At 38.2% G+C, this 17,984-nt stretch overlaps 2 protein-coding genes across 2 annotated transcripts; both read right to left on the bottom strand.

Annotated features, from left to right (window-relative positions):
* Positions 1-258: 258 nt before the first annotated feature.
* On the bottom strand, positions 259-9,225 carry LOC116301923 (anoctamin-4). Its single transcript, XM_031711093.2, has 7 exons — positions 8,731-9,225; positions 4,320-5,851; positions 3,458-3,588; positions 2,809-3,052; positions 2,428-2,592; positions 1,784-2,034; positions 259-1,379 (listed from the first exon to the last, which is right to left on the bottom strand). The coding sequence occupies exons 1-6, from the start codon at positions 9,145-9,147 to the stop codon at positions 1,797-1,799; spliced, it is 2,727 nt and encodes a 908-aa protein (XP_031566953.2). The 5' UTR covers positions 9,148-9,225; the 3' UTR covers positions 259-1,379; positions 1,784-1,796.
* A 1,607-nt stretch (positions 9,226-10,832) lies between these two features.
* On the bottom strand, positions 10,833-17,472 carry LOC116301912 (uncharacterized). The gene is made up of 6 exons (XM_031711082.2): positions 17,263-17,472; positions 16,359-16,427; positions 15,380-15,415; positions 14,189-14,263; positions 13,546-13,640; positions 10,833-12,227 (listed from the first exon to the last, which is right to left on the bottom strand). Exons 1-6 carry the CDS (start codon positions 17,341-17,343, stop codon positions 11,384-11,386), a joined length of 1,200 nt encoding a protein of 399 aa, XP_031566942.1. The 5' UTR covers positions 17,344-17,472; the 3' UTR covers positions 10,833-11,383.
* Positions 17,473-17,984: the final 512 nt, after the last annotated feature.

The raw sequence follows: 17,984 nt of genomic DNA on the forward strand, positions 1-17,984 counted from the left end.
TAAACTTGGTATCATTCGGGAACATGCGCCGCGCGGGAAACTTGTTTCCTCGTTTAGCCAGGGCCTAAGTGTAAATACCGTGTACGCTTGTGAAATGCTATAACTTCAGATTTTTATCGATACCCAAAAAACCTCTTGGCTGATCAAAGTCAAGGCAAATGTAACTCGCATTGCTCTGACCTATCGTAACACAAAAAGGTCTTTCCCATAGCACCGCGGCTGCATGCATGCAAGCGATATCGACGGTATGATACAGGCTTTACTTGACATAATATCTTTAATATATTATTTTCTCAAAATATGTACGAAAATAAACAGACAATCTTTTAATTACCCATACCGAAGTTGAGGATACACTGGGTCTAGTGGACATTGTAGTAGTGCATTGTGGGACTGTTTTAGTGGACTAAATAGACGCCATCTTGGATATATGTCCCCTAAGACAGCCCCACAATGCACTGCAATGCTAACTCAACCAAGGTTTTTCCTCAACACCGGAATGACTAATAGCAAACTAACAAGGGTGTTACATATACTCGCAGGGCTGTCAACCCCCGAGATATTCAAATCTGGAGAATTGATAGGAAAGGGACATGACGTCACAGCGCGTCAAAAAGCGCGCGAAAAGACGCCTTTCGGTTTGTAACATTTGATGTGATTGGTTTATTTCTGACCAATCAGATTATCGCTTCATTACAATGGCCTGCTTGCAAGAACAGCCATGAGGAACGATTTGATTTTGTTAGCGATGTAAAATAACACAAACAACATAAGATAATTGGAATTTTATGGTTGTGAAACTCGGGTCTCACAAGAAAAAATGGTCAGCTTCGGGGATTGTCCGGGAGATTTGAGACTCTAATCTGGAGACCGGGAGATACGGCCCAAAATCTGGAGACTCCCGGTTTATCCGGGAGAGTTGACAGCCCTGTACTCGGAACTAATTTTAAATTTTTTAAACTTATATATTTTTGCTAATTGTGAGGATTACTTTGCTCTGGATTTTTAAACGCCAACGAAATTTCAAAAATATAAAAAAAATCTAGTGAAGATCCGTGGCATTCCAGAGTGGATGGCCGGGTTTGAACTGTTGAGGTGTGCATTATTAAGATTATCGTAAGTAGGTCGGCGCTGAATCAATAGACCTTTTTGATTTTTACTGATACTGCGGTAATCATGAATTCTGTTGTTTTAAGTAAGAGATTACTATGAAATGCTGAGGGAGTAATTAAGCGTGTTGCAGACTATGACCAGTGACTTACCACTCTATACAGACCAATACATATACATAATAACATATAAAAAACATATAACGTTTTGACTACACGTTGCAGGTATCATTAATGTTGGTTGGCGATGCGTATGACCTTAGAGGACAGCTGGAGAAAAGAAAAAACATGCAATTGTTAACAAAAATCAAATAAAAGAAAGTGAAAATATTCTAAACTCGTTAGGAATCATTACCACTAACTGAAGGCCAATGAGTTTTTATCGTGTAATTCCAAAGGTCAAGAGCATGTTACAATAAGTAAAACTAAGAAGTTTGAAGGAAGGAAGTTCGAAACTCGCAAAGACATTTTCAAAAATCGAATTTTTGCATAAAAACATTTGTGTAAGGCAATCATGCCAACCACCAAGGATTTCCTTATAAAATCCACAGTTTTCGGGATTCATATCTTCGTGGGTTTTGAGCTGATTTCCTTTAATTTTCACCGTTTTCTAATTTTAACATGCTCTTTACAGCTATGGTAATTCCGTAAAAACTTTTAAAACTAAAACGTACCATTATTAAGGTATTAAGCGATAACAGAGGACGACATGGTCTCTTCCAAAGCCTTTTGGGCAAGGTATTCCTCTCGCTTAATCCTTAGCTGAAGATGACGAGGCTTATCAGGTATGACCCACGACACAAACTTTGTCACGCAATACACCAAGTACTGGAAGACGAATACGAAGGCAAGGCGGGCTGCAATCACGTGCCAGTGTTGCTTGGTGACATCGTATGGCTTGTGTGGTTCATGGTAACCTGGGTAACTGATACAGATATCTAGCATTAATCTAAATAGATACCCATGCAGAAAAAAAGGAGTTTGCGAAAAGCCATATTTTTTCTTCTTTTTTTAAAAGAACTATTGATGGTTTTCAACCATTCCCAAGAGAATCAAATAACAAAAGACACGGCGGCCATATGTTGGAGGATATAACAAAAGAATTCATTGACAATTCTTTTGTTAACTTCCTCCAACATGGCCGCCGTGAAAACCATCAATTGATGAGATTGAGCATGATATGGTTATCAAGACTAAGGCTGTGCCGAAACAGTAGCCTTATTCGGAGATCGACTGAGATTTGGAAAACTGGGAATGAAAAGGAAACTGCTTTTCAATCTCTGTTAATTGTGATAAAATGTATCACGATAACTCTTACCGGCAGAAAGGTTGAGAGTAATTCAAAAACGCGTGGGCGTATTTTTCGAGAGGCTGTGCTTGTGGGTCGGTTACATTGTAGTCGTCTACGTTAAAGTATGACATGCTGTTGTTGAGGTAGCCATTGAGAGTTCCATCTTCGCTGTACTTGTACTTGTACACTAGTCTAAACAATACAGAAATGATCGTAACATAATCTGCAGTTGAAAGGCCTTGGAATTACAGTTCTACGTTCTACAGTTCTAAGTAGAAACGCACAAATAATTCAATCCAAATGAAGGAAGTTTGCGGCCTTCTGAAAAGTCATTAAACTTTCTAAAACTTAAATTACTCTGAACGTGTATTTTATTTAATTTAACTAAATCTATATGCATAAACTTACCTTGGAATAAAGTCAGAAGTAAAAGCTATCACAAAGGCATTGATGAGGACAGAAATATTGGCCAAGCCTTCCATGATGTTAAACCAGGCGCCAATATCCTGAGCTCGGTGGGCAGTCGGGCGTCGGAACTGACAAACAAAGTTGATAGCGTCAACACGTATTTCTACTGCCGTGTTGATGAGAGAGAAGAGTGGAGCTAGAGGGAAGGCAGCCACGAACATGGTGACGAATCCAAACTGGAGAACTTAATAAAAAATGACATTAATTAGTGTTTTCATGTTGAGAACAAAATCGAGAAAAAAACAGACGGGACTAATTTACACAAAATAAGAAACTGCTTTGTTGACACGCACTCCAACCAGAAGCAAGAAAGGAATGTATCGAATCTTCGATTACTAATGAAAAGCCCGTTGTTGGATTTCAGATTTTTTACTGCCAGTATGTAACCAATTGGAATTGCTGAAGCTTCAGAAAGGATACTGCCTATGCATAGACCTGTCTTGAGAAAGCAAACATGATACATGGTCCAGCTACGGTATAAATATCTTTTGCACATCATGCATTCCTTATGCATGTACCAAAGATGGACCATCCTGTCGGTTAACGAATTCAAAACAGGTCTATTTGGCTGGCTGGCTGGATGGCTTACCGACTTCAAGGTATTCCCAAAACAAATGGTGCTCAGGAAGGGCACTTAGTTTATAGTCAATCTCCCATCGTGGAATCTCTATGTAGGAGTCCTTGCGAGCTTGCCTCAGCTTCCACCACTTCATCAATCCTCTGTAAAGTAAAAAAAAGTTTGTTGGCCACGTGAGAAAGCATGGCAGGTACATACAAGGTTTAGAGCACGTTCAAGAGATATGCTATACTGACAGTCAGCTGTTAGGAACAGAAATAGAGCAGTTTTCATATGACTGTGAAAAATCACGGTGCATAAGCCTGCCATGCCGCGACCGTGATATTTCTTTTAGAATCTTAAGGTGACTGGCTACTTTTGGAAGAAAATTAAACTTTTTTCAAACTACAATTCTATAGTGAACTTTAATGCTGATTCCAAATATAAAAAGAAAAGTGGGGTGTCTCAAGCTTGTCTTCCAGATAATCAGCATTGAATAGATGCCTCCGCGCGAGGTTTTGAAGCAAAACTTTCGCCACCGGAAATGACCAGCAAAAAATCAAAACTTACAATAGCTCTACATTGAATTGAATAGCTCTAAATTAAATTCTCACGCAATTTAAATGGTTTAGCGTATGCCTTTCCGTGTCACGCCATTGCTCTTGTCTTGAGATTTTCACAGTCGTCATACTAAAACTGCTCTAATCACTCATAAGTTATAGAATACTCTCTAGTTACTACAGCTTACTGGACTAATAATAAGAATGGGATTAACAGTGGATTCCAATGGATCAATCACATGTAACTTAAGCTGCTCATCCAATCAAAACTGCTAGGACATGACACGTTCTCACATCCCTCAGTACAAAACCTACTTTATTCAATGCTTACTTACGGTATCGCTATCTCTGTTATGTTGCCAATGACCTGCTGACCGACCATGATGATCACTAGCTGTATACAAAGATCCATCAAACACCCACCACTACTGCAACCATCCAACCGATAACTACCACCAAGGCGTTGATAATTCCCTGGAGTGCCAATCACTAGATTCAACTTGAAGAACGCAATGTAGAAAATTGAAGAATACGTGTTTACAAACTGGAAAAGATACATCTTGTACGTGAAGCTGTCGGTGAAATCTGTATTCGTACGCGGGTTCTCCCATTCCGTCAGAAACATAGCCAGTTTCTCATAGACAATTTTGAGGATATTAATACAGATCAAGTTGATGAGAGCAGCAGTTATAGTAGTAGTGATCTTGGCATTCTTCTTCATACTTGGATCTTCAGCACTCAAAAGAGCACCATATACAGATGCACGATATACCACCACGCCCACAACGGCCCCAAGTACGAGACTGATCATGAATGCCACTAAGCTTCCAACACCAGCGAGTTTCTGGTACTGTTTTATCTTAGGGACATGAGGGACCATTTTCTTAGTAATTGGGTCTTCTTTCAAGGTTGTGACTCGGGCAAGGAATTCAGGTCGTGGTTGTTCTTCTTCATCTTCGTAATGCATCATGTGCCACTCGTACGCCAGAACAGCTTGTCTTCGCTTCCAGAACTCCAAGAAAAGAGTCGCCCAAATCGACATAAATATTGCAAAGGCAACTGTGCTATCGTTGTCAAAAGCACTTACTGCAATGGCATAGTAACAGTTCGATATCAGCGTCCAATAGGGACACTGCTGATCGCAGAGAGGACACATGTAGAAAAGGCGTTCATTGGACTTATTGCAGATGTCTTTAACTGGTGGGAAATCGTAGGCATTTGCTATTCCATAAATAAAGACTATCAGGCCAAATATTGCCGCTGGGACAAGCATAGCAGTATAGAAGCCAAGCCAAGCAAAATACAGCCCAATTTCTGTGCCAAAATAATCTTTGATTGCATCGTATGGTTGATATTTAAGCACACGCCCAAATCTTGCCCAGTCTCGACGTAGCCGTTGTCGATCATTGGACGGCACTTGGCCAAATGGGGTCTCTTCATGTCCTGAATGCAGCGGGTACGCAGCAACATAAGCTCCTTGATGGAGAAGACGTTTAATTCCCTGGTCAAAACGGTTCTCGCCAAAGGATGCTTGTAGGCAAAGGCGCTCGACCATACGGCTACGGTCAGTTCGATTAAAAAATGTTGCCTTGTCATGATGGCCAAGGAACTGGTCCAAATGATCCCGCCTGAATGTCGCTACGAACTGCTTCTTTCGAGGGGGGATATTAGAGTCCTTGATTTTGAACGGATCATGGCTGTTAATGGATTCAACAAACTCTTCACTCAAGTGCTTCTCAGACCAAGTTTTAATGTCAATGTCACTATCTTTGATGGGCATCTTTATTAACATCTCTTCTGCTGTCCTGACAAGGGTTTCCCATGGTGCATGAATCTTAATGAAATGGGTATCTCGCTTGGTATTACCCTGAAACGATGATAAGTAATGTATAATACTCCTATATTAATAAGAATTTGTTTGTTTGTTTTTTTGTTTTTTTTCTTAACTTTCTTCCCTTTCTCCCTCTTTCCATTCATGCCTATTACCTCTTCCCTTGCCCCATCCATAATCGTTTCCCTCAAACAAATGTGAATTTAGAAACAACACAAACTCTAGATTTAGACACAAAGAAAAGTTGCAAGTGGTTAAAGCAATATATAATCCTATACTTGTAATAATGTCATTTATATCACAATTATAAACTGCCCTGTCATCCCATAAATCTGATCGTAGTTATACATACTGACAGGAGGTGCTGAGTTTAATTACCAGCTGAACTAAGCCTCTGAGTAACAATAATTAAACAATAAATCAGGATACTCTGCTTTCGTTTAAAATATCTGCAAACGGTTTGACCTTCACTATAAAGCCTCAAATATTAAAAGTGTTGTAGGAGCAATCAGACATTCCAAAATAATAAAAATATGGACGTTTTGGCTTCAAAACTGAAGCCTTCATCCCCTTGATAGAATATGTAAAATGGCGTCAAAAAAGCACAATATTAAAAACAAAAATTCTATTAATAAACATGCTCATGTGCCTATAATGTTTACAGAGCTTTGACTGATAAATAGCTATTGTGATGCCATTATACATATTCTATCTAGCTGCTGAAGGCTTCAGTTTTGATCTATTTATTGTTTTCCAGCTCCCATAATCAGATACATACTATTTTTCTAATTAAAAGATATCATGGTATGTCCACTTTTGGGAACTCTAGTCATTGACAAACAGCTCTACTAATGGACACTTTTCTTTTCCCGAGGTGCCCACCGTTACAAGAGAACATTGACAGGGGTTTTTAATAAAGGACCATAAAAATGCCTGCATAGAAGGCTAGGGGCTAATTTGAGGGGTGAATGTATAAAAAAATTTACTTAATGAGGGAATCTTATCACAACAGGGGCAGATCCAGGGGCAGCTAGATCCACCCCTCTCTTGTTCCACTTTGTGCCCCTACTTGGAAGATAACCAATATAAAATAATGTTTTCCCTTTGATTCTAAGGGGTGTACCCATCCCAGGGTTAACTTTGTGCATAGCACGTACCCCTCCCTGAACAAAATCCTGGATCCACCCCTGCACCACCAGTGGTGCTTTTCATGAGGGACCTCAGATCAATAACCATAAATACTAAGTAATTATGAAATATATGAATGAATAAATTATAGATATAAAAGTAAAGTGCAAACAATTAATCTGTGAATAACTAATTACTAATAGTACAAAATAGTGCTAACTAAACAATAGAAAACAATGGAATTTGCATGAAATTGTGCTATTTAGTATTACTAAAGTTTCACGGTTATATTGTTTGCACTTAATAGAATCAAAAATCAATGAGAATCAAATATCTATAATGTATCAAAAATATAAAACTCTACATCTTTGAAAATAACTATATCTACGAAGGACCAGTAAATTAATTACATTTAAAAATTTGAAAACTAGAAAATGACCTCATATCTTCTGGGGAAATGCCCCCACCCCCCTGAAAATTTTAATATTCAGGTTCTTGAAAATGCAATTTCCATTCCCACAGTTTTGAGGGGTAATTGCAACATAATTATTGTCAAAGCTTTAGGTAATTTAAAAATTACAAGTAGTCCCTGTTTATGAAATTTTATAGAGTAAGAAAATTCATACAAGTGTTCAAGGGAACAAGTGGCGGAGGTTCGATGTAATTGAGTATGGCTTTAGCTCGTGGTTTGGGGAACAAAATTAAATCCAATTTTCTTAAAACCCAAAATGTTCTTTAACTGATCAAATGGGTTTCTTGTTTCTTATTGATGTCTTTCAAGGAGGTGAGGCAGTATTGTTACAGTAATATTAGGAGACAATTTGGGGGTATCCACTTTACAATGATGGGCCTCCACATATATAATAGACTGCCCTGCGAGCAGAGTTAAAAGGAGACTCTGCTCGCAGGAATAATAGACTGGTGCCATTGTAGTAAATATATAAATGTACAAGTCAATTCTATAATTTTAATAAACTATATTTTCAAATCACACACTTTTAAGTGTATTCTAGCTATTGCCTGCCTTATTTTTACGCATGAATATAAGGTTATCTGACCTTTCCCTAATTGCACCTCCTCCCTGACTGAACAAGGACTGCTAGACCCCTTACATTGATCAGTCTTCATCAAGGGATAAATGGGAGCTATAGTGAACTAGTATAATTTTGCTATCACATCTTTTTATCAAATGGAATGTAACATCGAATTTCGAGAATCCAGAGAATCCAAGTGCTCTTTGTGTGTCTTAACTTCTGCATTGCTAACTCAAATATAATAAATGTATTGTTGCTTTCCCAGTAAGGGGGACTTTTTACCTAAGTTAATTATACAAGATATTTGATCTCTTTTTAAGATAATATTTTGTGTTTTACACTAAAACCCTGACTTGACCCCAACAATGATTCGAAACTGAGAAGCTGACACGAAAAGTTAGCAGTTGTAAACAACTTCAAAATCAAATATTATATGATTGTAACAATTAGGAAAAGCCATTAACGTTTTCTTAAAGCCATAATACAATAGAAAATGTTTACTAACAAACGCCTGGCGCTGAATATTAAACTACGATATAATTATGTCTACACAGGGGTTATAATCAGCCTAGACTCTCATTATTATTTTTTAGATTTGACTGTTACCAAAGAAAACAGACAAAATTCTAGATGGATTACATGTTTTAAACGTTTGTAAAACTGAAAATCAATTGAATATTATTTAAAATTTCACTACACGTGGTGTTATTATTGTCTGTAAGATTCATTTATTATGCAAATACCTGTTCTTACCTTGGTGGAGATACCATCTTCGAACTCTAACTCTAAGCCAAGCTCTTTAAGATTCGCTTCGTATTTTTTTCTTTTTTCAGCGTGAGAGTCTTCTTTCTGTTGGTCGTCTTCATCTATCTCAGTATCGGCTGCCGGCGCCTCAAAAACCAGGACATAATCGATTAACCGTACACCGTCTCGAAAGAACAACTGCTCGTTTTCTTTCTTCGTTAGACCAGTCTTCTCGAGCTCGATCTCGATAGCTTGTTGCTCTGCCATTTCGTGTTTACTGAGGAGAGTTTCTTCGTCGAGTAGTGGAGCCTCGTCAGAGGTTGCTTGGTTTCTTGAAAATCTTTGAAGATTCTTTTCTTGATTCACTTCTCCGCCTAAACCTCCAGCATTCCTAGCCCGCAGTTCTGTTGCTCTTGGGTGTGCCATGCCTACTCGTACGTTGGCCTTGGTTAAATATTAACTAGCACCAAGAAATAAGATCCGTCCTTGCCGGCCAGCTTGTGTCAAATCTGGGAGTCTAGCTGGCCATGTGAGCTTTATACGCACTAGACCGTGAACTTATGTTGTATTGAAGAGACTTTGGGAACGCACATATTGCTATTTTGACGATATATACTGGTAGTAAAACATGATCAGAATTTTAATATACAATCTACACTATTCGCTATAACGTAACCGGCTAAGGGGAAGTTTATTTATTTCAAAATGGAAAAAGAAGATAATTACTAGTAATGTTTCCCCCCCCCCCCCCCCCCTCCCCCAATACCCCCTCCCCCAATATTTACAGTATTGATTCTACGCTGTGAATAGTTGAATGGTGAAATATTCACATAAGTGGAGTTTCGACCGATACCGTGTCAACATCTACGCCAACACGTCAAGCCGTAGGCAGTATGTTTTGCGCATGTTGAGATGGAAAACCACTATTTAAAAGACATCATATTGGATCCGGTTCCGTCTAAACAAAATGTACTTTTTATACAATTAAAGGTTCTATTTGAATGCCCGAAATCACGGTCACGTCACGGTCACGTCACTGTAACACAATGACGTGACCGTGACGTGAAAATTGTGCTTTTTGATTTGTGTTAATATTTTATTTTTGTTTTTATTGAACTGCAAAATTGAACCATTCATCAACGGTTTGTAAAGAAAAATAAAGAAAATTTGCAACTTGAACGACAAACAACGATAATATATAAAATTACATTGAAACTAATAACTTTTAACAGCTATATTTACATCCTTAGAGTGTAATATTAGCCAGTCTGAGGATGAGGAAACTGAATCGAGCTTGCATTACAATGCATTGTGGGACTGATTAAGAGTCATATTCCCAAGATAGCGTTTATTTCGTCCCCCAAACCGTTCCACAATGCACTGTAATGCCAAATCGACCCCAGTCTTTCCCTCGACCTCGGAATGGCTAAAAATATACCTACATAATATTGAACGCTAACGCGTTTATTCAGTTTATACCAAGTTAAATACTTTTAAATTGCCTTTGATATGTTATTTTTAAGTATATGACTTCAAATTGTTAACGAGAAAGCATTAGCTAACGCTAGCACCAAATAAGAGTCGGTGACGCTAAAATCGAGTGTTTCCTAATATATTCTACAAACTCTAGCTGGCGCATAATATAAACGTTAAACCAAATATTAACAGCCATCTGTGGCGCCACAGGCGAATAGCATAGCAACGCTAGCCGTCAAGAGCGATATTCATGGATATGCTAATTTCTAACTAACATTTCCTAGTTTTCCCCTAGATATAAACTGGTATTGCAGGGGCGTACCCAGGAGGGGTGCAATGGGTGCACGTGTAACTCCCCCCCCCCCCCCCCCCCTTCCCCAACCCCCAAAAGCTGAATGTCCGCTGACATGTTCATTACTTTTCTCCCTATGTATTTTTTCTCTGCAAATCCTTGGAATGTTATATCACTTCTGAAAATGGCTATTATAACCTTAGTTTCATTTCCATTTCCTGTGCACCGACCCTGCAAGACCCCTGGTGGTTGCGTCCCTGCATTGGGGTACAATGCAAAAATAATAATACAATTACAGTAGGTAGAGATTAGTTGTCCTAATATGTATTCATTTAACCTTGAAAATTTTATATTGACTTTTTAATATAGTGTCGCGGCGTATTACAGTTTCCTACAGGATTTCCTATTACAACCGTATTGTCAATTAAGCCCATCCCCTTCTAAATACAGTGGGGCTGCGCACACACTAAAAATACTATAAATCACTCTACTGCATTCTTGGTCACTGCAATTGATGGTTTTCAACCATTCCTAAGAGAATTGAACAACAAAAGACACGGCGGCCATGTTGGAGGACGTAACAAAAGAATTCATTGACAATTCTTTTGTTAAGTTCCTCCAACATGGCCGCCGTGAAAACCATCAATTCCAGGAAGAAGGTAAACCAGCAGTAAGAATCATGTTTATGAGTATGTAGGCGAGTAATGCCTACCTACCAAAACAACGGTTTAGTCAAATATTTTAAAAAGCACAATTAATTAAGGTTTCCAGGAGGACACATCAGAAATCAGTTATACTATAAACTTTGTTCACGGCTGAAAACCTCTCGAATTAAAGGAATAAAACTGCTTCTTAATGTGTCCCTCGCTGTTCTGTACTTCTTTAGACGAAAAATTAGCGCTCTGTCGCCTCTAAGTAAACCAAAAATTTCTTCAGTTCACTGAAAGCGTTTTCGCAAGATTCAGGGATGAGTAAGTCATCTTTATAACTAATTTGCTTGATCTCTTGTGACTTCTCGTCGACATCCCCATCAATCTCCTGCAGTAGGCTTTTAATCTCATCAGCAGCGTAGATACTGCCGACGGGGGGAGGGAGGGGATCTTTTGACAGCCCATTATTTTTGACTTCAAGAGTATCACGAGCGTCACTCTCGTCTTCATCTTCCTCATCATCATCGCTCTCTACCAACACGGGCATCGGGTTAGAAACTGTAATATTGGGCTTTGAAGACTTCCCGGTGCTCACACTATTCGCAATACTGCCAGCATTCTCTACTTCTGCGTACAACGAGTCCGTAACCTCAAATGGTGGAGAGGCAATCGGCTTCTTAACCTGTGAATACAGATTGCCTTCATTTTGGACTTCCGCCTCATAAGTTCCTCCAATAACATCATACGCCCCGATTTCAGACACACCCGACCCTTGGTCATTTCGAGGTAGAGAACCTTGTCGTGCAACCATTCCGTAACCAGAAACTTCGGGTTTGTTGTTTTTGTTTTGGAGATTTTTTCTTTTGAAAGACCCAACGGACTCGTAGCTTCCTGCAGCCTCATCCTCTAGCTTGTTGTCTGCTTTACTTTGACTACCGGACGATTCAATTTTGTCGTATACATTTTCATCGCCATATACATCATTATCCTCGAAACTTCGTTGGCTGGTGCTTGATGCTTTGCTGTCACTCCTGCTTGATCTCGATACTACTACTTCGTACCCATCCTCTGATACAGATTCTCGAATGCTGACCGCAGAAAATCAAAATTAAATGTGTTAGCGCGTTTGCCTTCTTTCATTTCACTAAGTTGCATTTCTTATACATGTTTTGGCCTGTTTGGCGCCAAGATACGAAGCTTATCTTCTGGTGGTAAAAACAATTCACGAAAGAGTGCTCTATTTGTCTGTATGCAGTGTATGCGCAAATGGTTGAATTGGATAGATGTACAGTACTGTCTGATCTGTTTGTCTGTATGTAGTGTATGCGCAAGTGGTTGGATAGATTTACTGTCTGATCTGTTTGTCTGTATGTAGTGTATGCGCAAATGGTTAGATAGATTTACTGTCTGATCTGTTTGTCTGTAAGTAGTGTATGCGCAAATGGTTAGATAGATTTACTGTCTGATCTGTTTGTCTGTATGTAGTGTATGCGCAAATGGTTAGATAGATTTACTGTGTGAACTGTTTGTCTGTATGTAGTGTATGCGCAAATGGTTGGATAGATTTACTGTGTGATCTGTTTGTCTGTATGTAGAGTATGCGCAAATGGTTAGATAGATTTACTGTCTGATCTGTTTGTCTGTATGTAGTGTATGCGCAAATGGTTAGATAGATTTACTGTGTGATCTGTTTTTCTGCATGTAGTGTATGCGCAAATGGTTAGATAGATTTACTGTCTGATCTGTTTGTCTGTATGTAGTGTATGCGCAAATGGTTGGATAGATTTACTGTCTGATCTGTTTGTCTGTATGTAGTGTATGCGCAAATGGTTAGATAGATTTACTGTCTGATCTGTTTGTCTGTATGTAGTGTATGCGCAAATGGTTGGATAGATTTACTGTCTGATCTGTTTGTCTGTATGTAGTGTATGCGCAAATGGTTAGATAGATGTACTGTCTGATCTGTTTGTCTGTATGTAGTGTATGCTTAAATGGTTAGATAGATTTACTGTCTGATCTGTTTGTCTGTATGTAGTGTATGCTTAAATGGTTGGATAGATGTACTGTCTGATCTGTTTGTCTGTATGTAGTGTATGCGCAAGTGGTTGGATAGATTTACTGTCTGATCTGTTTGTCTGTATGTAGTGAAGGCGCAAATGGTTAGATAGATGTAATGTGTGATCTGTTTGTCTGTATGTAGTGTATGCGCAAATGGTTGGATAGATGTACTGTCTGATCTGTTTGTCTGTATGTAGTGTATGCGCAAATGGTTAGATAGATGTTCTGTCTGATCTGTTTGTCTGTATGTAGTGTATGCTCAAATGGTTAGATAGATGTACTGTCTGATCTGTTTGTCTGTATGTAGTATACGCGCAAATGGTTGGTCATTATGTAGGTCTAGAATACCTGCTTCTTGCCCTTTTATTGGAGAAACTTTCCAGTTGCATTGCTTGACGAAGCACACTTATCCATTCAGTCAGCGACTGAGAAGATGGAGCAGTCTATCAAAGATTCAAATAGCATAATCGTATAGTGGTTCAAAGGTCCCTAGATAAACATGGCAAGAAAGAGCCTCCATTCCAAATTACGAACATTTACGAACAATTAGTCTCGTTTAAGTATACAAATATTCACAAATACCAACGGTAAAGTAAAGAATGCACAACTTCAACAATACAAACACTTCGGAATGCCACAGACCTTCATGGGAACACATGAATATTCAAAATAATTCTATGCGCAATCGAGGGCAACCCTGAACAACATAGAAATTGAAATTGGAGAATTGCGGAGGCCTGACCATGCAAAGTGATCAAGGTATGTGCATGTACAGGGGCATATGCAGGGATGGGGGGAGTGGGGCAGGGAACAAAATGGCAGCTATTTAGAATTTATATGGCAATCTTTGTCTTTTCTCATAATGCCGCTTTGTTTTCTTTTTTTGGTTCAGCGTTTCCTGGGCTCAAACAAAATGGAGTTTTTTCACTGAGTTGCTAAATTTTGTTAGTCCTGGCTACATCCCTGATGTAACAGGCAATAGTTGACTTACGAATGTGTAGGTTCGAGTACTCGTATTAATCTGGAAACTGTTGTTTATCATCTTGAATGGGACAACACTTTTAACCTTTAGAAAATAGAGAGCAGATGTTAACAACTAGTGTGGAATAAAAACAAATGCAACTATGATTGCCTGAGATCGATATGTTATACTGGTTTTGCTGTCTCCTGATTGGCTAAAGAGTTTTTATCTTAAATTTTGTTCAAGTGGTTCTGGATAGTTTGTCCGCACAGTACTAGTGAGGCAGGGAAGAGAATGTAGAATTAAAGTAGAATTTTAATTATTATTTTCATGATTATTATTCTAGAATATTGGAAAGGATGACATTGTTTCTCTGTAAAAATAGTATCACAACTGACGATCATGTTCCCCTTTTTTTAACATCACTATTAGTGAGATGGGACTGTCATTTTACATGGTCATCCTAGTCACCCAAGGCAGCACTTTTCCCTCAAGTATTTTTTTAGACTTTCAGTGTTGTCCTTGGCCTATATTGGGCTTGAACCCATGACTTACAAAAGAATGTGGCCATTAATAAGGCTGCTGGGCAGCAGTTCATTATCCTTATTTGTGTGCTTGCATGCACTCATCTAGGATTTTGAGTAGGTATATATAGTGAGGTTCACAAAATTAAGATGCACCTTTTTAGTGATTTTTACAGTCTTTTTCATGCTTAAACCTGTGAATTAATTCTAAGCTAGAATTGGTGGGGTATGCACAGGCAGACCTCTCTCCTAATGCCGCTGGATACCTGGGGGGGGGGGGGGGGTACTCCCATATAAAGACTATACGGGGATGATCCGCTGAACAGGGTATGGTTTCTCAAGCTTCTTGTCATAAACAGATTATGCCATTTCACTCAAGTTCCAAGTTCTTCCTGAGTTTCCTGTCATATTCAGGGATTCTACTTTCATAGTGACGAAACTGGTTATTATGGTCATAAAAAAACAATATGCGAGATGACATGATAATTGAAACAGGAACTCAGTGCAATAAATTATAACTTTTGTCATAAACAGGGTCCACAAATTTGATTTTAAAAAAATCATAAACAGGGTACCCCTCTCAGAATCCCAGCAGAACACCCCTACCCAAATTCTGGCGGAGTACCCAACCCCCCTCCCCGGGGCTGGATAATGATCAGATCCACTGAATTGTAAAAGATTTAATAACTTTTTTTACCCTTGTCATATCAATGATGCCAAGAAGATTCTGTTCCTGCAAATAAAAGAATACACAAACATATATATAGGGACACAGTCAAGGGGGTGTCCTGCTGTGCACCGGACAACCCCCTAATGCCATATTTTAACTTTCATGCTTTTTTAAAGTGATGTATAATATCTACGGTATATACATTACGTCATTTGACAACCAGACAACCTCCTAATGCCGTACTTAACTCTCACACTTTTTTAAAATGATGTACAATATCTACAGTGTATACATTACGCCATTTGAGACACCCCCCTAACAAATTCCTGGATCTGTCCCTGATATATAAAGTATTATTCTTATTTGACAGCAAATCAATATTATGTCAAATATATTGGCATGGCATTAAAGTTTCACACTAACTGCATAGTCATTCAACTGTAAATGGATAATTATTTAGTGTGATTTGAAGATCAACAATCAAGGGCTGCAGAGCACATTTAAGAGTGTTTGTCGGGCTTAGATTTGAAAATATAGCTGATGGTAGAGTGCAGTAATATAACCCTGTGTGTGTGTGTGTTGTTGTTTTTTTTGGGGGGGGGGGGGGGGGACAGGGGAGTGAGATATGAAAACCTAATATAGTCCCTTTAAAACATTTATCAAACACTTATCGATCCACACATGATTTTTTTAAAAACTTAACATAGCAGGGCAGGTTTTAAAGTAACACAGTAATAATTACCTGTTCATAACATGATATTTATATATATCACAAAGGGAATGCAAAGATCAATCAGCTGATTGATCTGTCATATTATATTAGCCACATAAAGCTTTCCAGTTATCCATGCAAGGCTGGAATTTATATATCAATGATTTCAAATACATAACTTATTAAATGGTATGCTTAGAACCTTCAAGGCTATATAGTTATAAATAACATCAAATGTTTATTATTAATGATAATAAATATAAATTTTAAAATGCAAAATGTATATTTTCTTACAGTAGTTTCTGGTGCTTTGTAATAAGACAGATCCTTTCCTTCCAGTATGAACCAACGCTTCCTGAAACCCTACACACACAATTAAAACCAAAGTTATTTCTAGCTTAAGTAACATTTTTGACTGTCCCTCTCCCCCAGGATATTTCAATTGTCTATTGATTTATTTTTCGAATTAGCGTTTTTTTCCCTACTAATATTCAAGGGAACCAAGAGATACTCTGGCTCTAAATTACCATATGAGCTTAGTCTTGTATGTAAGCAACTTTTTGTGCCATGTCATATGAAGCATGAAGTATTTATTCATGTTCATCAATTATTTATACAAATAGTCTTTGCAACAATTTTCAGAATGCATCAATCAAAGTTAACTGATTAAATATCAATATAATTTAACTTTTTTCCTACTTATGTTATAATTCTAATGGTTTTTTTACTTCGTTGGGATCAAATCTGAAGCGAAAGACAGAGTTGATTTTAGTTTCGTATAAGACAAGGGTTGAAGTTTGATCTCGCAAAGCGTCACGTTAAAAAAATATATATAAATGACGGATTGTGAATTTATGTTTAATATTTGCGGTTCAAACGTGCGGAAATACTGTAGGTCTCCATCTATGGTATCTCGTCTACACTTGTAAACAAACTGTACTAATAAGATAAGGCAACTCACTAAACAATTCTAAAACAACTGCATTTCGATACACGAAACTATGTAAACAGGGCTTGAACAAATTTCAAAAGTTTCGCTTTTAAATTCATAATCATGCTTAGCTTTCTTATATCCATCATCCTACACAGATTGTCTTTTACGACAAGTAAGGAAATGATAGGTTTTTTAACTTATTCCAAGTTATATTTGTAGGGGAAAGTTTGATCCTGATGTGTGAGTATCGAAAGAACAACCAACCTCAAAAAATCTCTTTCCAGCCTTTTCCAATACGCCCTCGTAGTGGAGTCCTAGATTCTGATGCGAGCCGTTGGAATCCATTATCAGTACGGCGATCGCAAAATAGCAGATGATGTTAAAGATTCCAAATCACTTGATACGACAACATTAGAGGAAACTTTAACTGCTTCGCCTCCAACCCGGAAATGAAAGCTGAAGACTGAAACGGTACCAGGACTACTCGGCTATTGATCGGTTGTCTGTTATGTCAACCGTAACGAAATCAAAAGATTTCAGGGATATTTTTATCTATGTGCTTCAGCATTATTTGGTAAAATCCCCAATGAAACTCGAGAATACAACAGTAAATACTCTAAACTGACAGATATTTCTGGCCAATTCAATGACGGAAGTCTAAATTATCAGACCGGAAGTAGATGTTAAGAGCGACTGTCTGTAAAAATCGAGAATGGTCGGACAACTGTGAAAAATTCAATTTCTCCATACTTTGCCCAAAAGACCCTTATGGTAAACTATTTTCGAAAATAGCATTAAAAAGTTTGGCCGATTTTTATTTTTGGCGAAATTGAGAAAAGTTGAAATTCCCGTACGACGGCGTCTGGCGGCCTTCCAAATGGGTGGAAAATGAAGCATTTTTGATGATCGCTCACGACCTGACGAAAGGCCGTTGGAAACTGAAAATCCCACAACTGATTTACCTATGTTTAAGCTATCAACACATA

The sequence above is a fragment of the Actinia tenebrosa genome, unplaced genomic scaffold (genome assembly GCF_029948245.1).
Source record: "Actinia tenebrosa isolate PJP-AT-01 unplaced genomic scaffold, QUT_ActTen_1.0 PGA_scaffold17__23_contigs__length_9995812, whole genome shotgun sequence".
Classification (NCBI taxonomy): Eukaryota; Metazoa; Cnidaria; class Anthozoa; order Actiniaria; family Actiniidae; genus Actinia; species Actinia tenebrosa.